Source organism: Danio rerio, chromosome 5 (genome assembly GCF_052040795.2).
Source record: "Danio rerio strain M-AB ecotype USA chromosome 5, GRCz13ab, whole genome shotgun sequence".
In the NCBI taxonomy this organism is placed as follows: Eukaryota; Metazoa; Chordata; class Actinopteri; order Cypriniformes; family Danionidae; genus Danio; species Danio rerio.
This window is the reverse complement of record NC_141025.1, coordinates 45251125-45274609: the sequence shown is the minus strand read 5'-3', so window position 1 is coordinate 45274609 and position 23485 is coordinate 45251125. Positions and strand designations below refer to the sequence as shown.

Here is a 23485-nt window from a genome sequence, read left to right as displayed (position 1 = left end):
TGAAGTCAACTACTCACACTGGCAGAGCTGTGATAAAAACAAAACACTGTTAGCTGTATTTTTAAAAGGTGTAGGAGCTCATTTTTGTTCTGCCCTGAGTGTTTTCATTTAAATTACACTCCACATTCAACAAAAAATGCAAATTTCAAAGCCTTTTAATGAACATGGTTCTTCTCAGGGTCAGATAGTGACCATTTTTAGGATCATCTGTGACATTGATTATGGCGTACATTCAACAAATTGCAATGTCACAAAGTTTACTTCCATCAAGAGTTGTATTAATTTTTTTTTTATCTCGTATTGATAATGGGAGCACAAGACTATCTGTCTGTTCAGTTCAGCACATCTTAAGACTTCCAGGAGGGTGGAGGTCAACTGGTGGTCAGATCATGTGTGAAAAAATGAGGTCTTCTATCAAAGTACATGTCATTGCACCTTTATTCAGTGTTACATAATCCTCCGTGCAATCACTTCTTATTACTATCAAAATTGAAAACTGCTTAATGTATTTTTTGCTTGATCATTAACAAGGTCAAAATAGCAACATGTGTGACCCTGGAACACAAAACCAATCTTATGTTGCACAAGCATGTTTTTGGCAATAGTCAAAACTAAGTAATATCTAAGTGGTTAAAATCTAAGTTTAGGAACAACAAATAATAAATTGACCTCTAGTTGATCATTTGGTTTCAGAAGTGGCTTATAGGAAAGGCAAAGGCCTCGAGATTATCTTTATTTTACCAAAATTAAATATGATCATGCCTTGATTTTTAATTATTTAATTAGGACCTTAAGGTCTGACTTTGCAAGTCTTGCCACTTAACAAAAACAGTGTACAGTATAGAATGTAAAGTCATGGTGCTGTGGAAAAAGAACTAATATTGTGTCTTGACTCCTATGAGCTTGGAGGACTGCATCCATTTATCTTTGCAATGACTCAAATAACTCATCTGGAATGACAAAGTAAATGTTCTTGCAGGACTCCCAGAGTTCATCAAGATTCTTTGGATTCATCTTAAATGCCTCATTCATCACCTTGACCCTCTTTACTTTCAGGAACTTTGATGTGGAGGCTGAAATATAAGAAGAAGAGGTTGCCATCCACTCTGCATGTCTGTCGCTTGCGCCCATACTGAATGTAACCCCAAACCATGATTTTTCCTTCACCAAACTTGACTGATTTCTGTGAGAATCTTGAGTCCTTGCAGGTTCCAGAAGGTCTGTCACTTAGCTCAAAATGATCAACTAGAAGTCAAGTTATTATTTGTTGCTCTTTCAACTGGGATCAACGACAAGACTTTTGTCAGGTAAGGGTCAAATTGTACTTTTATTCCAAAACCAACCATTATAATATGAAGTAATGATCATGTTCCATGAAAGGTTTTGTAAATGTCCTATTAAAAATACATCAAACTTTAAAAAATTATTAGTAACATGCATTGCAAAAAATTTCATTTTTACAACTTGAAAGGCTTTTTCTCCAGTATTTAGATTTTTTGAACCTTCAGATTTAAATGTTCAAATAGTTGTATCTGGACCAAAAATCGTCATATCCTAACAAACCATACATCAAAGGAAACTTATTTATTCAGATTTAATGTGACATATATTAGTCTCAATTTTCAAAAATTGATACTTATGACAGGTTCTGTAGTACAGGGTCACATATACTTGAAATCAAAACAAATCTTTAAGCTGTAAATTTATATAGTAAAAAACTTTAAGTCTTTAAAACACTGAGGTAAAATACAGGAAGACAGGAACTATTTCAATCTGTAACCAACTTCTCTTTTGGGGAGCCAGAGGTGTGTACTGTATGCATGTGTCTCAGTACCAGTCTGCTTCACAAGAATGTCCACTCTCCCCCTCCTCTATACAATGCCTGACTGGCTACAGATGGCACCTCTGACCCCAAACACAACATTCCCACTTATCACCTCAGCAACCAGCTCCAAGATGGATATTAGAAAGATTCCCAGAGCGCTTCTCTCCATCTGTATTTGAGCTCCTTCAGTTAAAAGTCTGAAGGTCAAAGCTCTTTTGTGAAGTGAAGCCATTGACACGTCTCATCAACAGGAGCCTCACATCCATTGCTTAAACACAGACTCTTTAATGATGTGGCAGCTCCAGCCAATCAGCAACCACTTGAGGATCACACCCCATGGCAACATCCAATGGGAGCTAGGTGTGATGTTCAAACATCCAGTCAGAGCAAGGGAAAATGACCTCATCCAGAAGTTTTTGTTATAAGAGCTACACATGTTTGAAACTCCCCAAAAGAATGAAAAAACGAAATGGTAGAGATTTTTTCCTTGTATATAAACGTACAGATTGTACATGTGAACTTACCCAGCAGACCATGACGATCTGCGGTTGTCCTGTTTCTGTCAGTCCCACCCTGCAGAGGCCATACACGGGCCTGCTGTTGTGAAATTTCCCAACCAATTCTGTCAAACCTCCAGCTGGCAGATGAGAGAGAGAGAGACAAACCGAGGGGGAAGGGAGGAATTAAAGAGAAAAATTAAAGTATCTTTATGAATTAATGACCACATGAAAGTAAACGCCACTAAACACTTGCATTCTTTCACCAGATTATCATCATAATCTGCAGAGAACCGGACAGGTCTGATGTAATAAGTGGTCCTGGTTTATTCTCCTTCTCTCATGTGAGAATTTTCTGCTTCATCTGACATTAGGAGAAATGGTGTTGGCAGTTTCTGGTTTAATTGGTAATCCTCTCTGGTTTAGGAGCGTTTCACATGCGAATGCTGCATGATTGCCCTCAGACAGAGCTTTAAAAGCGACTCAAATAGAGCACAACAGTTACTGCCTACATTTGCAGTGACCTTGCTTCTGGAAGTATTTTTTTCCACTTATTGTCTTATTAAGCATTTCAAAAATGCAGTGCTGGTGCCATGGGCCCTGCTCACGCTCAGGACAATATGTAGAAGCTGATGGCGTCAGTAAATGATCCTAGTTTTGAGTTTCCATAAAAGCAGTGGAAGTTAACCTAATCAATTTGTGTTAGGGCAACATGAAGGAATTGTGTGTAACCCAGTATTTTTTACAGTGTAGGAGTATAAATAGTATAGTTCTTAAAGCTACAGTATAGCTGCATCCCAAATGGCAAATGACTTCTTTTTTATCCAGTCGTGATCATATGCAAAAGAAGCAGCACAATTGTACGAAATTAAATACATTTTAGGGTTTGGGTAAAAAGCTGATCTGTGCAGTCTAATAAAACACAACATATTGAAGCATCTTTGGTGTTTTACATTTCTATAAAACTAATCTTGAAATCATAGTGTATGATGTTATTAGCATGGCGACACAATAACATGGTCCATGTCACTAGTTAAAATTGCCTATTTCTCTAAATTTTACATTCTTTAAAACATTTGGAATAATGTAAGCATGTCAGCAAAATGTACACTGACCAGACACTTTATTAGGTACACCTGTCCAGCTGCTTGTTAACGCAAATATCTAATCAGCCAATCACTTGGCAGCAATTCAGTGCATTTAGACATATAGATATGGTCACGATCTGCTGCAGTTAAAACCCAGCATCAGATTGGGGAAGAAAGATGATTTAAGTGACTTTGAACGTGGCATGGTTGTTGGTGCCAGAAGTGATAGTCTGTTCTAGTATTTCAGAAACTGTTGATCTACAGGGGTTTTCTCGCACAACCATCTCTAGGGTTTACAGAAAATGGTCTGAAAAATAGAAAATATCCAGTGAGCGGCAGTTCTGTGCCTTGTTGCCTTGTTAATGCCAGAGGTCAGAGGAGAATGGCCAGACTGGTTTGAGCTGATAAAAAGGCAACAGTAACTCAAATAATCACTTGTTACAATTGAGGTATGCAGAAGAGCATCTTTGAATCAGATGAATCTGAATCTGAAGCAGATGGGCTACAGCAGCAGAAGACCACATTGGTTGCTAAGAACAAGAAACTGAGGCTATAATTCACACAGGCTCACCAAAATTGGACAATAGAAGATTGGAAAATCGTTGCCTGGTCTGATGAGTCTCGATTTCTGCTGCAACATTCGTATGGTAGGGTCAGAATTTGGCATCAACAACATGAAAGTGTGCATCCATCCTGCCTTGTATCAACAGTTCAGGCTGGTGGTGGTGTAATGGTGTGGGGGATATTTTCTTGGTACTCTTTGGGCCCATTAGTGCCAACTGAGCATTGTTTCAATGCCACTGCCTACCTAAGTATTTGAGTACCTGAGTATGATTTTATGACTTATGAGTACAGTGTCCCCGTCTTCTGATGGGTCTAAGATGTACCTAATAAAGTGGCCGGTGAGTGCATAAAACTTTTCTTGTGGTTTTTGAATATTTTAAGGTACAATAAAATTGTATGTATCATGCTTTTAATGGTAAATTTAGCAATTTAATCTTTTCAAGAGTTAAATGATAAACAAACGCATTCTAAATGTTCTTACCTCCTGAATCTGTGAGTTTGAGATTGTTGCTGACTCCCTCATATGTAAATAAGGCCCTGAAAAAACAGAGTGAGAAAAACACATCAGTACACTACTCTGGAAGAACACGCATGTTTTTAAAAACTGCTGATAAAGTCAAGTTACAAGATTTGCTGAAACCAGATTGTAACCCGAAGCCCTGAAACAGACCATATAGAGGTCGTGCTGATAGCAATTTAACATGAGGCAAGTGAAAAGTCAATATATCTATAGAGAACCCGACCTCTCACAGTCTGAAACAAATCATGCATTCCACATTCAAACATAATCAGCATCCCATCCACACTTACGTCATCCAAAAATACAGCAAATGGGCCTGGGCGTGAAGACCATGTGTTATCCCAGAATGCTTCGGTTTTGAATATGTATTGTGAACACCAAGCATTGACCCCAGTAAACCTACCAAGCCCTGTGGAGTAATGCGGATACCAAATGTTCTGTTTAGTTGTTTGATTTTTGAGCAAACATCCCTCAGAGTTGTCCACTGATGTTGCTATTTGGCTTTTCACACTGGTATAGTGAAGCTTTAATTCTGACAAGTGCAAGTCAAGACTTGTAACCCAAAGTTCTTTAGGGCTACTAGCTCTAATAACCAGTGTAATTACAGTGAAAGAAATCGCAAAACAGCATTTGAACCCGGGTCACAGCTGTCTGTGGTTATGTATCATTCATTGGCTGCTTTGGGACTATTACTTGAAACTGAGGCTGAGAGAAAATAATGAATTTTGTATAAGGGCCACACTAAAGCAAACAGTGAAATACAGGTGAAGCAGTTAGTTTGAGAGATTAAGACACATCAAATGAAATGCATGTGACACTATATTTTCTTGGGATGCTTTCTCTGCTCTCAGGGGTTACTATTAGTGAAACTTCAGGGGAAGTCACTGTCTCTTTCTCTGCATATATATATATATATATATATATATATATATATATATATATATATATATATATATATATATATATATATATATATATATATATTTGGTTTCCACATTAAATAATATTGATGTTTATCACAATGACCATTGTTGTGGAAGTAAATATTTCCATATGCACATCCATTTATTTATAGCAACATGGAAATTCTTTTTTTTGTTTTTTTTCTGAAATCTGTGCTGTGATTTAAAGGGCACCTATGATGAAAACAACTTTTGTGAGCTGTTTGGACAGAACTGTGTGTATGTACAGTAGAGTGTGTCCACAGACATATTGGAGTGACAGAAACACAATAAGTCTTTTTTAAATTACCAGGGGGACTAATCATTCAGGGCGGCTAATAATTCTAACTGTATATAATAATAATGTATAGCAGTTGTCATTCTGTGTAAAAGGCATTTAAATTATAACAGCTATACCAGAATAACAGCTTTGAGTTTGGCAATCTAAATGGAGTAAATTACAGTTTGAAAGTAGCAATGCTTCTGAAGTTTATCAGTTCACCTTTACCGTTACAATAGGTGGTGACAGGCAACTGGTAAAAATGCAATCATCACTGAATCATTTGTTCAACAGATTTTTAAAAAAAAAAGTTGATTCAGAGTGATGATCCATCTAGTGTAAAGATTTACTGAAATGAATAAAACAGTAGGAGACGATACAGTGGCTCAGTGTAAAACAACATCCACTATGTAAAACATATACTGGGTAAGTTGGCAGTTCATTCCACTGTGGCAACCCCTGATAAATAAAGGGACTAAGCTAAAGGAAACCTAATGAATAAACTAGTAAATATTGATAATAATGAAGCATACATAATAATGAATAATACATAAAATTCAGTTGATAGATTTATATTAAAATAAAATAATAAAATAGACATTTCTGTTTCTCTAACTATTGTTAATGAAGCCTTCACCACATGATTATTAAATAAATAATTGACACTAAAATAGAGAGATCAAAAAACACTTCAAAATTATTGTTTGTGTTTCAAAAAGCTTGTATCATATGTATTTTATTACTACTCGGAAACAAATGAATATCAAGAGAAGTTTGACGCTAATCTCATCATGCATTCAATAAGCTGCAGGAACCACCACAATAGTTCTTAATAACTAAGATCCTGTGCTGAACTTCAGGTTAAATGAATTTGATCGGGCTATTACAGTAAACCCCCTCGCTATGAGCCCTGGAGTCTACACTGAATGAGGATAATCTACAGCAGTGGGTCATCATGTGCCCATTGTCTTCAAAGTCTCTGATCTCTGGCATCCTCCCAGATTGTGACCTCTGGGCTTTGGGCTCAGACACGACCAACAATAATAGCCCGTTCCCCCCACATCAGAGTCTGTGTTTGACCAGAGCAAGCTACCAATCAGTCTGCAATTAGCATGTTGTGACACCATTGTTCAGGTTCTTTCCGTCAGCAACAGAATAAAAATGCCAAGAGAGTGCGAGTAATGGAGGATCAGAGATGTTCTTGTAGCAAGCGTCAGTTAGGGTAACACGACACACGTCTATAAAGGGTTTTTCCTCTAAATCATTGATCATGTGCTGGAGTTAAAAGACATGTTCATTCATTCTAGGTGTTGTGACACCAAAGAGTTCAAAAAACTAAAATCAGGAGTGTTGCAAGAGAGAAGGTTTTTAGGCTGATAAATCCCATTTTGAAATGACTTCAGCTAGAATAATTTCTAATTAAGCAAGAAAACTTTAAACTCATGCCGACAGCTGATACTTGGGTCAAACACAAAATTGATGCTTGAGTGCATTACAATAAACAAATCTACATTTCATTTAGGATCACGTTGTGTATTTGTTCAATTTCAAAGCATGTAATTAGTCTGTGGATAATTGGACAGCAGAGTCAGTTGGTTCAAGTAAAATAAGACCATGTTTTTGCTTTAAAACTTTTTATGAGAATACAACATTTTTACTATTTTTAAAAATGCTGGTTGCTGGCACCTATAGACTTCCATAGTAGATTAAAATAATAATAATAATAATAATAATAATAATAATAATAAAAACATTACTAGGAAAGTTGCCAGGTTCCAGCATTTTTAAATATCTTCTTTTGTGTTTAACAGAATAAAGTAACACAGCACAGCACACTTCATTAGCATGTGACATTATAATTTAAGACTCGGGTCATAATCAAGCGATATTTTGAGGCTGTTTGAAGGCATTCAACCATCATTAAAATGCATTTTTTACTGGAAAGAGGTCAAGAGTGGATAAGCTCAAAACACTTTAGACCCCATTTAAACCCGTGTTTAGCATTGTACACCTGTGATCAGATTGAACAAAATGCACCTTAATGCCAGACGTAAATAGGGCTAAAGGGTGAAACCACATCATGCTGCATGTTTTAAACATGCAGCTCCAGTGAAATTGTATTTATCTATGCAGTCAGGACCACACACATCACTATTGATATAGTAAAGGAGAACAAACAGCCAGCACTTCACTCATTGTCTTTCAGGCATGAATTGCATCTCCATGGCGTCTATGACGCACCCTAGTGAGCTAAAGTACACATGAAGCTACAGTTGTTTTGCATGTAGTGAAAAGATGCCTTTTATTTTCTGCATTTATTCTCAGTCTTTCACTTTCCACATGAATTGGTCTCAAAAATTCCACATGCTTGCATGAAACAGCAATCATTTATGACAACGGTGTGAATTGACTAATCAGTCACTTTTGTACACAGTTTTTCAGTGCAAAGCCCACCTACCATCCACACTTATAAAGCTGTCATGGAAAGGATGTAAATGTAGATTGTGATCGTCTTTTCTTATTTTCTCATATATCTAAGTGAAATGGCCTTTTATATAAGAGTAAATGTAGGGCAGGAGTTAATTTTGACCATAGGAAATTATTTGGATAATTGCTATTTTCCATTGATCTTACATAGAAATCTGATACATGGAAATGTTTGCATGCAAAAAAAATGTTTTAAATAGATGTATAATGTAATGAAATATGTGTAAAAGTACGTATTTAAGTTTTGTTTTTATTTCATTTCATTTTCCATTAGCTTAGCCCCTTTATTCATCAGGGGCCGCCACAGCAGAATAAACCGAAAACTTATCCAGCATTTGTTTTACACAGCAGATGTCCTTCCAGCTGCAACCCAGTAATAGAAAACACCCATACACTGTCACATAAATTCAGACACTACGGCCAATTTAGTTTTATTCAATTCACCTGTACCGCATGTCTTTGGACTGTGGGGGAAACCTGAGCACCCGAATAAAACCCACGCGAACACAGGGAGAACATGTAAACTCCATATAAATTGGACATATATAAGATAATTTAATACAAATATGAATTTGTATACATACATACAGTTAGGTCCATAAATATTCAGACATCAACACAATTCTAACATTTTTGGCTCTATACACCAACACAACGGATTTGAAATGAGCGAACAAGGGGTGCTTTAACTGCTGTCAGGTCACACTGGACTTTTCTCTCCATTGACTTCCATTCATACACACGCGAATGCATCAGATCGGAAACATAAACTCATAAGTCAAGTTTTGCAGTTCGCTGCAGTGCAAAGTTCAACCTTGATGAACTCTGATCTGCAAAATCGCATCACATGGCTACATAAGACCAATCAAAGATCAAAACATGACCTCTCTGTACAGAAATTTTAAATATTGACCCATCGCTCACTTTTTAAAATGTCTAATAATCTTGTTTAATCCCGCCCCTTTTCACAGCGCCCTACAACAGAATTTTGCGTGCTCAAACTAGTGTGACCACAGCCATAAATTGAAGGTATTTACATTCAAATCAGGTGTAGAAATCACAACAGTTTGTAAATGTTCCTCCCACTTGTTAAGGGACCAAAAGTAATGGGACAATTGGCTTCTCAGCTGTTCCATGTCCAGGTGTGTGTTATTCCTTCATTATCCCAATTACAATGAGCAGTTTGTCCCAATTGATGTCCCAATATTTATGGACCTGACTGTACATATGTAATTTTCATAGATCACTAGATTTCTCTATGAGCTGTGATCTCATGTGATTTTTTATGGCAACTAATAGCAGGTCATGATTTAAATTTTAATTAAATGCATAAATTGATCAAATCTGTACTCTTAATTTATTGCAAGACAACTTAAAGTCTTTGCCAATATTTCCAAATGTGGTTGTAAAAGCATGCCTTTTCTTGACTCATCTCACACCTGGCAATTGATGCAATTTTGTCAAACGTGAATGTTACACAACCCAGTGTGGTTTATATCATACAAATTCCCCTGTCACAATTGCACATGCCCAAAAAAAAAACCTGCAGGACAAGACTGAGTTAGTCTAGATTTTATTTAGAAGAGCTTGTCAGTAAACTCCAAAAAAACAAAGCAGAGAAGTCCAGAGAACAACATGCAAGAATCTACTGCAAGCATAATGTGTAAATCATAGTGTGTGATCTGACCGTATATTAAAACCCCACTCAACTCATGTTCAAAAAACAATTCTCCTTGTCCTTTGCTGTTCTTGAAATCAAATCTAACGCTGCAACGGACATTTCCTGTGTGTAGTTAATGGAGAGAGGTGTTGTCTGGAAGTCGTCTGGACCGTCTTCACCTCACACTTACACACTTCCTGATGAGAAAAACACAAGCAGCCTGTTCTGCAGCACAGCCAGCAATGAGCTCAAGAACAGAGAATGAGGAATGGAGGAGAAAGAGAGAAATACAGGCCATAAACAAATGAGGGTGGACGAGGTTTGGACAGGCAGCACAAAGAAGAAAGACGGAGACAGGAAACATGGGAAGGAAATTTTAAGACCGAGTGATTCACGTGGGTGTTTGTGTTAAAATGAAGAAGAAAATACATCACAAGGACACATCTATAAGTGCAATTATAACAATTATTTATTGTATAACTTTGTATCACAAAATGTTGAGGTCAATTCTTTTTCAGGTTTCCTTAAATAAATCAAAAGTGGCAGTACAGATATTTTTTAAAGAGCCCATATTATACATGAAATAGGGTCATATCTTGGTTGTAAGGGTCTCCAACAACAGTCTAATATGCATGCAAGGTCAAAAAACACTTTCATGGTCTTATAATCTCCATTTATTTTTACCTAATTATCCGAGCGACTCATGTATGAATCGTCCAGTGATTCATTTGTTCCCAAACCCCTCCTTAGCGCGAAGCTAATCTGCGCTGATTGGACCGATGACAGCCTGTTGCGATTGGTTGACTGCCTTCAGTGAGAGAGTGAAATGCCCAGCAGCTAATCAGCAATATAAAAGTAATCACAGTTCATACATGCTCGATAGTGTAGGCGTGGATTTTAGCTGCCAGTGGGTCAATGTAAATACAGTCGATGGACTTAAAAATACAGACGACTAACTATTTTATTGAGCAAAAACTCCAAAAACTGTCTAGGTGATCTTCTAGCTTGTCTCACTCTGCTCTTTTCACAGACACACACACACGCATACTTAACCCTGCTCCGGACGACAACGCGCGCACACACACACACAAACACACACACCTCCGGACGACAGTGCGCGCACAGGCACACACACACACAAACACTTAACCCTGCTCCGAACGACAACGCGCGCACACACACACACACACACACCTCCGGACGACAGCGCGCGCACACGCATAACTTGGTTTCGTTAGTACGTTAGTACGTCATGGTGAAACACCTAATGAATCGGTATCAAGGCGACTCGTTTGAAGCACTATGAGTCGACTCTTTTATAGATGAATCAACAGTTTTAAACACTGTACACTTACAGATTTAAGCCTTAGCTGGATACTTCACTTCACTTAGAGCTGTGTTACAAACTACATGAAAGGGCATTTTCAAAAACCCATAATATGGGCTCTTTAACATTTCTAAAAACGTTTACATATGTTGTTTTTTTTTTTGTTCTTTTTTTCCCAAATCAAGTGACAATGAAGTCTAATTGCCCGTTTCCACTGAGAAATACGGTAAGGTACGGTTCGGTACATTTTTAATGTACAACTGGTACAACCGTACCACTTAGCACAACAAAAGGGTACCAAAAGGCAGAGACTAGATGCGCAGCTTACCTCTTTTGGTTTACAGAGATGAGTCACTAGCACGTAAACAAACCAGGAGAATGAAAACAAAGAAAGCGCCATTTTTAAATACACAGCCGAGACATTACATTGTGATAATATATACATATAATAATGAGTGACGGTCGACCTGAGCTTAAACAAACCTTGTCATCATCATGATGAAGATCCACAAAGCTAAGAAGAAGAGCAAAAGCTATCCTGTGCCCCAATGTTGTTCACGAGGCCGTCTAAAGCGCGAGCTGATGATAATAATATGTGCGTGATTATTAAAGTTCTTCTGAGAGCTGATGCTTTCAGAAATGGACAAAAAGTGATGCTCAAAAAAACAAAGGAGAAGCCAAAAAACAATGAGAAAATGATTCTTTCAGCAACCTAAAACATGAACAAACTGCCATGTTTAACTATAACTATAATAGCCTACTATGAACTGGGAATGACGAAATTACTCTCTGACAGAGGTTACATGTGCTGCTGAAGATTAAAGATACAGATGAGAGGTTTGCACTGGGCTATATGTTGCGTGTTGTTTTTGAACCCAAATAAGGACTAAATGCATGCTGCGTGTAGTTTTTCTGTAATTGGTAACATTTTAGAGACTGTAAGGGGCTAAATGTGTTTATATGTTGCATGTATTTATTTATTTTATATAATTGCAGATGTTACAGTAGGCTACTTCGCATCATTGATCTGCACTTATAATCAAATCTTGTTCACAGAAAGGTTAATAACGAACATTTATACACGAATATTTATGTGTATAGAAAAGCATCTGTTTTGTGAGAAGTGCTTCTCATATGATTTGTGAACGACCTCTACAGCTTTACTTTGACATTTCCTCGAGCGAGAATGACGTCAACTGAAGCTTTTTGTCTCACCACGACCACCATTAGTACCTTTTTGCAGTGGAAATGCAAGCCTGATAAATGTGACCCGTACCAACCCGTATGGTACTCTACCAGTCAGTGAGAATGGGCAATAACAGAACTAAAGTGAAAAAAAAATGCAATTTTAAGATACATTATAAAGAAAATATAATGTTCAGATTTGTATATTAAATGTAATACATCACAACAATGTATTGATGTAATGTTTTAATGTATGTTCAATCAAATGAACATAGTAAACTAAACTTTGTTTGGCCCAATATGTTTTAATTTCATGTTCTCAAGATCTCCAGATTTCCATGTTAGTTTTCAAGAATTGAACGTTTTCATGTAGTGAACTTCTGACCCACATAAAGCTTGATGGCAGTTAGAAATAATATTACTTTTTATTGATCACTCATTCTAATGACTGCGTGCGCAGACATGAACACTGGTATTCATAAAGTACCTGTGAAGGCAGGAATGATTTGTGTGAGTGATCTGTGACAAGTTCTCTTCAACATGGACAACCACATAAAAATAAATCATTCAAGACTTTCACAGAAGACAAAAACCTTAATTTCACTTCAAATTGGCCTAAAAATTACATCTTTCTTAAATGCAGAAGCTTACCGTGCTAAGCAAAATGTTGTCTCTAACATCCTAACTACATCTGTTCTCTGAAACTGATAAATTTACAACAAACTCTCAGGCCAAATCGACTTGGATGTCCACCTTGCCTAAGATGGCCACATTCCATCTGTAGTGCGTAAAGCTGGAAAACAGCTGCACAGAGAAGCGTTCAGCAAAATCAGTGGCTCAAGAGAGAAGAGGGGCCGCAGGAGTTTTTACCTACCTGGTTGTGAAACCAAACTGGCACGGAGGAAACAGTTTTCTCTTAAAAGCAGTATGAAAAGTGTCAAGTGTCGTCTGTGGCACATTTTACTGTTCCAGAAAAGCCCTTAGACCCCTTAGTCTGAACATACTAAATGACTAATAGGTCTTTGCCAGTTCAGCTTTACTGTCTACAAATTTGGCTTGTTGGCTGCACTGTTTGGCTCACTATTATTCCTGGGTCTGTTATAAAACGGTCATAAATTCAAAGCAGACACATAAAACCAGGTCTAAACGTCACTACACTGAAATCACTGGCAGCTGGTCTTATTTGCACACACATATACTGTATAGATAGTTGGATGGATGGATGGATGAATGGATGGATAGATAGATAGATAGATAGATAGATAGATAGATAGATAGATAGACAGACAGACAGACAGACAGACAGACAGACAGACAGACAGACAGACAGACAGACAGACAGACAGACAGACAGACAGACAGACAGACAGACAGACAGACAGACAGACAGACAGACAGACAGACAGACAGATAGATAGATAGATAGATAGATAGATAGATAGATAGATAGATAGATAGATAGATAGATAGATATTTAATAACTTTTGTTTTATTGAATGTAGTTTCAAATAGTATTAATTCCTGTGGTTTAAAACTGAATTTTTAGCAAGATCAGTCTTGACATTATCACTCAGTGTCACATAATCCAAATAGTCTAGTATCATTATAGATGTAATGTATTTTTTGGTGAAGATATTTTATGTATGATGTTTCTGTTCAAAAGCAAATAAATCAAATCATGATCTGCTCAGGAGGAAACATTTATTAGTATTGTCATTGTTGTTGTTGTCAGTTTGGGAAACTGATTCAGTCCTTTGTTTTTAGATCAAATAATCCTAAAAATAAAATGTATCACAGTTTCACCAATAGTATGAAGCAAGACAAAAGAAAATAAAAATAAAATATATATATATATATATATATATATATATATATATATATATATATATATATATATATATATATATATATATATAGTCAGAATTATTAGCCCCCCTAAATTATTAGACTGCTTGTTTATTTTTTCCCCAATTTCTGTTTAACAAAGATAAGATTTTTTTAAACACATTTCTAAACATAATAGTTTTAATAACTCATTTCTAATAACAGATTTATTTTATCTTTACCATGATGACAGTAAATAATATTTTACTAGATATTTTTCAAGACACTTTTATACAGCTTAAAGTGATATTTAAAGGCTTAACTAGGTTAATTAAGTAAACTAGGCAGGTTATGAGAATTAGGCAAGTTATTAGCCCCTTTCACACATACATGTATGTGTGAACAGGTCCTTTTTGAAAATACCGGTAAATTCGTTCTGGCTATTTTCCGGAAAGAGAAGTTGTAACATTACCGGCAATTTGCCGGAATGCTGCGCTGTGTGAATGCAGAAGGAAGATTGCTGTAATAAGCGCGTACACGTCTAGAACGTGCTGACGTGAGACGTCTGCTTTAGCCAATCACAACAGTCAGATGCATTTACGTCCGCGCGGTTTGTGAGACTAAAAGCCTTTGAATATTTTTCCAGGCACATTTAGCTGCTAGAAGTTAGTCAGATCACGTTTATATGTTCTTCTTAATGCCAACTGTGTAAATAATCATCGATAAGATGCTTATGATAAGCCGTTGTTTGTTTACCTTCAAGCTTTGCGTGTGCCTGTGAAACAGCCTGTGAGCGCCTGCACACGCACATATTATGAACATCTCGACATGCGAAAGTGATCCTGCGAAAGTTGTTCACAATATTGATCATCCACAGAGTTTGTAATTTAGTCAAATGTTTACAAATACAAGCGCAGCCGTTTAAAGCTCATTTGTGGTGAATGATGTCAGAATTTACCGGTATTTTGGAATGGATGTGTGAATGCTCTTTTCCGGAAAATTTCCGTAACGTCCTCGCCTGTGTGAACAGCGCTTTTTTGAATATAGCGGTAAGTCGTTCCGGATATTTTCCAGATATTTACCGGTATCACTGTGTGAAAGGGGCTATTGTATAACAGTGGTTGTTCTGTAGATTATCGATAAAAAATATAGTTTAAAGGGGCTAATAATTTTGTCCCTAAAATTGTTCATAAAAAAATCAAAACTGCTTTTATTCTAGCCAAAATAAAACAAATAAGACTTTCTTCAGAAGAAAAAAATATTATCAGACATACTGTGAAAATGTCCTTGCTCGAAGGGGGCTAATAATTTTGACTTCAACTATATATATATATATATATATATATATATATATATATATATATATATATATATATATATATATATATATATATATATATATATATATTGTAAGAATAATAAAAAAGAACTGTAAAAAGCATTATTAGTGAACTTGTGCCAGTAATAACTGATCATAATAAAACAGCAAATCCTCATATTAGAATTTCTAAGTTCTGACACAGAAAACTGCAGTAAGGATGAAGAAATTACAATTAAGGTCACACTTTATTTTGATTGTCCTTTTGTTGAATTTAAGAAACAGGGCATCTAGATGCCAACTATTTCTCATTAGATTTTGAGCAGACTGTTAGGTTGGGGTTAGGGTTAAGGCTGATTTATACTTCTGCGTCAAGCACATGCCAATGCTACGGTGCAGCCTACGCATAGATGCATAGCCCTCGCCGTGGCCGTTAGCGTCACTGACGCGCACCTCTAAAAAATGTAAGTACATGTTGCAATGACGCGTAGCGCAAGCTCTGTGATTGGTCGGCTTAGAAGCGCTGACGAGTGTAAGCGGAGGTGAGAAACGTATTAAAAGTATAAACCAGGCTTAAGTTGACACGCACTTGCAAAGTTTCTTATAGTCAGTTAAATGTCTGTTTAGCAGCAGTATCATCAGGTATTAAGCAGACATTCTACTAATACTCAAATGAATCATCAAAATAGTGTTACCTAAACTAATTTAAATCTACATTCAATAAGAAAACAGTTATTTCAAATTGTACGTTTCTGTGTATTATGAGCAGAAAAGTCCAAGCCCTTACTCAGTTCTTGCCTAATAAGACAATAACGGCCTCGTTCATAACAGCAATATAGAGTAAAAGGGTTTGCCCAAGCTTGCAGTCTGCTGGCCCGAGGCATTCAATGTGAAACAACAATATGTGAATTCGCTTGTGAGCTGAACCTCAGATTACAGTTTAATATATCCAAAGTTGAAGAAAATGGATATTTTGCACCGTATATGTCTTGAAAAGTCAATACCAAATGGAACAAACCTGCAAAAGAAAAGCCCTACTTCTAAGAAAATGGCTCAAGACCAATTATGGCTATTGAAGCATCAAACAGAGGCCTGGCAGAGCTATACCAGTCTGGACGGTGGGCTCTCTAACAACCTTTGCAGAAAGTACTAAACAAGTTAAGCACATTGCCATCTGGCACAGTAACTTTGTCGTACTGAATACAGTAAGTGTGCCAAGTGCTATTCATTCGCGTGTATGCTGGCCTGAACATACACAGGCAAACAGCTCAATGAGTTCAACAGCTAAAAGAAATGCAGATTTTAACTCTGGAGATGACTGTAACAAAGATGTATTATTATTATAATAAAGGCTATTAAATTAACTTCACTGTTTATATGAATAAGTTTCAGCATCATAAGACATCTACAATGAGAGTGTAACTAATGTTGGCTCGCCTTGTGAGGAGGATCGGTCCCTTGAGTGCCAATTTTGTGCTAATGGCAGCTATTTGAAGAGTAGAAGAGAAATGAACGCACCAGGATTTCCTGAGAGACAGAGAGAGAGAGGGAGCGGACAGAGTGGAAGAGTTGACAATAAACAGTGAAGGAGGGAGACTGAAAATGAAAAGGAGTATGGGGGACTGAATTTAGGAGGATTGGGGGATGGGAAAAGAAAACAGACTGAAGAGGTTGGCATGCAAATGTTATATATGGGCACACAATGAATTGGTGTCGAATAGTGTGTGAAAGAGAGAAAAAATCTTGAATTAATGTGGAATGGGAAGTTATAGGGCACAAAGAGATGTCAGTTTGATGTTATAATTGAAGGTGAATGGGTAAATGTCGTCATTAAATTAAATTAAATTTTATTTTTTTAATTTAATTTTTTATGTTTATTTCTATGGCAATTTTACAATGTAGATTATGTCAAAGCAGCTTAATATGCAGTAGAAGTTCTAGTAAATTCAAACTGTCAGTACGGTTTTCAGGTGAAGTTCAGTTTAGTTGAATTTAAATTTCACTGCTGAAAGTCCAAACACTGAACAGCAAATCCATCTATGTGCAGCAAATCCATCTATGTGAATTCCCAAACCAATCAAGCCAGTGGTGACATCAAAATAAAAGTATGGCTTACTTGAAGAAACCATAAAAGAAACATACTTTTTAAATACTAAATATAATATTTTGTTTACATATTAAACATATTCTATTTACTACAAGTGTGCAGGTTTTTGAGTACTAAAATATTATTTAACTATTTAAGAAACTGCAATACATAATGAAATTATTTATCAAAAAATAAACGTATTAAATTTTGAGGAAAATACTTAGACATTAGAAAACACTAAAAGAACATGATAAGCTCAACACTTTTTTGTTTTGTTTTGTTTTTTTACTAAAAGTCAACCTAAATGAATAAATATTAAAATCATCCAAGCTAGCATACTAACTTGTTCTACTGGTAAAAAATACAAATCAGGAGGCACATTTAATTTAATTTAGTTGTTGATGTAAGTATGCTTGCTGTTGGGCTTTGCAAAACTGTCTACATAGTAAACTTGGCAAGTAATTCAAGAACCTGTGAAGTGCAACAATCTAATAGAGGAATTGTTGCGGTCAAGCTTTTAGCCAAGGAAATTGTAATTCTTTGGCAATTAAGTATAATGACAAAACTGTGACTAACAAAAAAACAGAGCAGCAAATGGTTGTGTAGAATAATCACACTTCTTAGTCAATAGGTGTGTTCAGTGCTTCTATGATAAAACCTGAACAAACACAAAAACAGGAACAATATATCTGGTGTTTCAGCACTGATTAAAGCTTCATTTACTCAAGTAACTACTATGTAACATGAACCCACCTATGTAACCCCACTCTACAAATGGCAACTGTAGTCTTTCATTTGTAACCTTATAGGTTTTTTTGACACATAAACAGCTATCTGCTGAAAAAAGCCAGGTTGCTTAAGACAGACAGCATCAACTGCCTGCTATTCTTCTCTTAAAAAGCTTCTATTATTTCTATACAAACACAACCTTCATCAGTGAAGGAAGTCCAATTGAGATGACAGATCATTTCAGCAAGGCATCACGGCCAAAAAGGTTACTACAGCTCTTATCAGAATCACAGGAACTGACTCCCCGTTCTCCATCAACAATGCTGCTATTACCTTTTAAGGACATTTACTGCTGTCCTCCAAACTCTACAACTTTACAAGCAGTTGTTATTTACTGTGGAACAGCTGAGAGCACAATCCAATTTTCATAATTTGATGGCTATAATTATTTTTTGTAATGACTGCTGAATCTGAGCTTGGGGAGCATACTATAATTATATAATTACATAAAATGTTTCATTATTTAAATTACACCAGAACGATTTATGTCCTCCCATTCCGAACCCTCTGACTTTGGGCTTTGGGCCACCAGGTTTTCCAAAACATGGACATCCCTACATTCACATTTTTGCAGAAACTTTAATATAAATAAACACATTGCATTGAAAGTATAAAGTTTAAAAGGTCATGAGATTCAAACTCATGGCCATGTACTCCACTTGAGAGCACTGGCTCTGGTGGTATTAAAGCCACTTTTCTCCTGCATGGTATGATACAGTTTTGCACAGCTCGGCTCTCTTCAGTTCATTTTTGCTCAGTTCAGTTTGCATTTTCACTGCTATTTAGTACTGCTTAAAGTGGGTAGGATTATCACATAGTTGTGCTGCTTTTACTACCATGACATTATTGGTTTCATTCCAGGTCATACAATCCAATAACACTGGTAGTAATGATTCTCTCAATTCTACCAATCATGGCTTAGGAGTGTTTGGTAATGGTATGGTTCACTTGGACCTAAAAAAGAGATGGTTCTAAAAGAAGTACCAGATTTTAACCAGCAGGCACAGGACATCAACATGACGTCAGATTGACGTAGTTCCCCAACGCCACAAGACATTCCAATTTGATGAAAAATCAGGCCGACGTCAATGTCCAACATAGGACAGATGTTGCATTTTGGTTACTTTGCAACGCAACCTAAAAACTATGTCTAATAATGTTTCAACTTGACGCTGTGTGGACGTTACGATTTTCAGGCGTTGGATTTTGGTTGCCATACCTGACAAATAAATCTCAGTATTTGACGTCAATATGATGTTGATTTAAGATGTTGGTTACTTTCTGACACAGCCTAAAATCAACCAAATATCAATGTTATTTCATTGTCGTTATTGGGCGCCAAAATAACACTATCCTTGGCTGTACATTGCCCTTGTTAGGTTAAATCTAACCTAATATTAATGTCTTATGATGTTGTGTGTCTGCTGGGTAGGTACGAAATGCAGTGTTAAAGTCTACAAAAGTGAGACGTACCCATACCATACAGTTAATAAAAGCCGATAGTTAAGGTAGCAACAACACTAGATTTGGTAGTGCTGCATATGTACAAGTAATAATGCGTTTTTGACTTTTAGAAATGCATATTTGACAGTAGCTTGAGTTCAGAATAGCAGGAAAGTGAGCAGGAAAGTGAACCATCTATAAAAATAGTCTCATGTTATGCATTTACAGATGCCTTATAGATCTGTAGAATCTCACTATCATAGTGAAAGGTAGCATATATTATGGTTTGTGACATTTATGTAAATAAAAAAATAGACACAATTAGTACTCATACATATGCATAACACTGTCTTTTAAACTAATCTGTGGCCAATCTAAATAAAGCATCAGCAAGCTTTTCTCAACATAGAAGTAATGACTTTATTAAATTCTTTGAATGCAAGATTGATGATATCAATAAGCACCTTCGCTGTTTCTTACAGCGTTGTCCCAATTAGAGCACTGTAGATTGTTAATGGATAAATTTAGACTTTCTCAGCAGCAGGAAAGGAAAAACTATCTAAACTAATGAAATCCTCCAAATCAACAATGTCTATCAGTTCAGAAAAATGTGTGACACCAGTGCAACATCCTTAAAAAAATGTATCGTGCTGACAGGAAAAAAGATTGCAAAATGTGTTCCTTTCCTTGCCAATTGGAGTCCTGCTATGGTGCTGTAAGTGCCATTTTCTATACTGCTTCAATAAAGAAATCAGTATTACTTTCAGCAGAATTAATTTTCATGTAGCGAATGTAATTCATGTCATTTCAAAAAAAAAATTCTATTATACATTGTTACTCTGTAGAGTTTCTTTATTTAAAGAGGATTTGAATGGTAGTCCAGTTACTCCTCCAGTATTTAAAGACCGAAAACTTGTAAACATGTTCAGCAAGATGGAGTTTTCAATGTTATGAAAATGTAAAGCCAAAGTAAACTTAGAATTTATCAACACTGTGTAGCTTTCTTCAACACTTTCCTGATAAGTCACTAACCGGACAGGGTGAGTTTAGCTACTGGCTTCTACAATAAAACAATCCTCTGGGAAACTCTGGCATTTCCTGTGGCGTCTGTCCCACACAGCTATTGGAACACAGACCCTTGCTCATGTACACACTGTCTGCTATCCCCTACACGGTCAGAATGCACAAACACTCCTCTTCATCTTGCTTTTTAATTTATGGCTAAACAACTTTATATGGTTCACTGTACAAGATAAGCTATGGTTGCATCATGCTGGCTAGGACAATTTGATGGCATTACACACCAGGGGCCTCAACGCTGCGTACGCACAAAAACTTTGCGTACGCCAGATTTCATGCTGACGTTTTATTTACTAACGATGAAATGAAAGTGAGAATGTGCGTTGGTCCACGCCAACTTCATGTCCGGCGTACGTGCATTTCTTATGTGTGTTTGTTTTATGTCCATTGGCGACTCCTAGAGGCAATTGTGTTAAATTGCACACTACAAAGTATCTTTGAGCCGTGCAATGGCAGCTGTATGGGACGGGATCATCCATATGTCTAGCAGGTATATAAGGTTCCCCTTCGGTTGGGGAACTTCAGTGCCATGAATGGGAGGATTCGGATCAGAAGCCGCTTGTCTGGAGAGTATTGAACGGGCCAATGAATGAAATTAATTGGCAGCGTAAGCTTGCGCAGGTGTGCGACATCTGCAATTATCTCAGCATATAAGCACACCTGAAGCCAGCAGACGCCATCCTTTTTGCTTCAGATCCTTTCTGAGTGAGTCGATGAGGGTTCCTCTTGCTGATCAGCACTTCAGAGCGAACGAGTGTGTCTCCTGGTCCAGAGTGGGTCTTCGCGGTGGCAGACGGTCGAGCTGGGTTTCTCCCTTGCCTGCGGTTCTTTGGGTCCGGTCCTCCAGAGCGGTGCGTATAGTTGCAACTTTCCTAAAAGAGCAACACAGTCGTGCAGCACGTCCTTTTCAGGATGGCGCTCCGACTGTGCGTTTCTGGATGCGGGGGTTTCCTGGCTCCGGATGATGGACACGATCACTGCATTGCATGTTTGGGGGTCCAGCATGTTAATGCGGTGCTCGCGGGCGGTTCATGTCGTCATTGCGATGCCATGACCGTTGCACAGCTAAGATCGCGGCTAACTTTCGCAAGAGAGCGAGCCACCCCAGTTGCCTCCTGTTCTAAAAAAGCAGCGGGCGCTCGGGCAGATTTGAGGGTTTCAGCGGGAGATAATCCGCCGCCCACGGGCTCGCGGACCTCTCGCTCCTCACGGCGCTCCATCCAAGCTTCGGGTAGTGGGAGTGATCCGTCTAACCAGATGGTAGCTCTCACACTCGCTGACACCGGAGATCAGATGTCCTCCGCGGCATCGGAGGGTGGGCTTTCACTGTCCGACGAAGATCCGGACCCGCTCGCCCCCTCCGGGCAGGTGAGCGCTGTCAAATCGGATCCTGAAGCGGACATGTTAGCCGTGCTTTCCCGGGCTGCTTCGGCCGTGGGGTTGGAGATGGTTTATCCCCCAGCTCCGCGGCCGGACCGACTAGATGGGTGCTACGTAGAGGACCAGAAGGCGAAGCCTTCGAAGCCTCTCGTCCCCTTCTTCCCGGAAGTGCACAGTAGGCTCACGCAGTCTTGGAGGGCACCTTTCTCTGCCCGTGCTGCGTGTGCCTCCGCCCTCACCGCCCTTGACGGCGGAGCTGCCAGGGGGTATGAGGCGATCCCGTCAGTGGAGCGCGCTATCGCGGTCAATCTTTGTCCGCGCGGCGCCTCTACGTGGCGGGGTTTGCCCCGCCTCCCGTCCAAAGCCTGTAGGTTGTCTGCCTCCCTCGGAGCCAGAGCTTATAAGGCTGCGGGCCAGGCTGCTTCTGCTTTGCACGCGATGGCCACCTACCAGCGCTACCAAGCGCAGGCGCTGGCCGAGCTGCACGAGGGCGGGTCCAACCCAAGCTTATTACATGAGCTGCGCACCGCGACCGACTATGCTCTTCGGACTACTAAGTACGCCCCGTGTGCGCTGGGGAGGACGATGTCCACACTTGTGGTTCAGGAACGCCACCTCTGGCTAAACCTGGCCGATATGCGCGATGTTGACAAAGTTCGCTTTCTTGACTCGCCCATATCCCAGGCTGGCCTGTTCGGCGACACCGTCGGTGAATTCACCCAGGAATTCAAGGCGGTGAAAGAGCAGTCGGATGCGATGGGCAATGTCATCTATCGGCGTGGCCGTAAGCCCGCTCCGCCCGCCGAGCCATCCACCTCCGCTGTTCCTCGCCGAGGGCGCCCGCCAATGAGTGCTGCCCCGCCCCCGCCTGCGCCTCCGGCCAAGCGGGCACGGCGTACACCTCGAAAGCAGGCAGCCCCTCCTGCCCAGGGCGCCGCTAAGTCCGGTAAACGGACCGCGAAGCGTCCCTGGGACAGGCCATCCGGAGAAGAGGAAACTTGCTCTTTCCCCGCTGGAGGGCGGGGCCCCGATAACAACGGTACTTTTCAGTGCCACCAAAACATCAGTAAAAGAGCACTTTTTCCCTTCCCCGGATGTGACTGCACGAGTTCTGCCAGTCCGGGACGCGCTGCCTTCCGGCTCGCAGACTCTACGTGCTTCGCCAGTGGCTCACGAGCGCTGGGGGGA

The 23485-nt window shown here is 38.7% G+C and overlaps 1 protein-coding gene and 1 long non-coding RNA gene across 10 annotated transcripts in view; both read right to left on the bottom strand.

Annotated features, from left to right (window-relative positions):
• LOC147844337 (uncharacterized) overlaps positions 1 to 23485 on the bottom strand; it is a 528347-nt gene that overhangs the window by 309593 nt on the left and 195269 nt on the right. The window lies entirely within an intron of this gene.
• Positions 1 to 23485, bottom strand: part of si:dkey-40c11.2 — a 78683-nt gene that overhangs the window by 32494 nt on the left and 22704 nt on the right. For all 9 annotated transcript variants that reach the window (XM_087253949.1, XM_087253953.1, XM_087253956.1 and 6 more), the window contains exons 2-3: positions 4456 to 4511; positions 2350 to 2462 (exon numbers count right to left, since the gene is read on the bottom strand). In XM_087253949.1, the coding sequence (XP_087110075.1) occupies positions 2350 to 2462; positions 4456 to 4511 (169 nt within the window). The remainder of the gene's footprint in view (positions 1 to 2349; positions 2463 to 4455; positions 4512 to 23485) is intronic.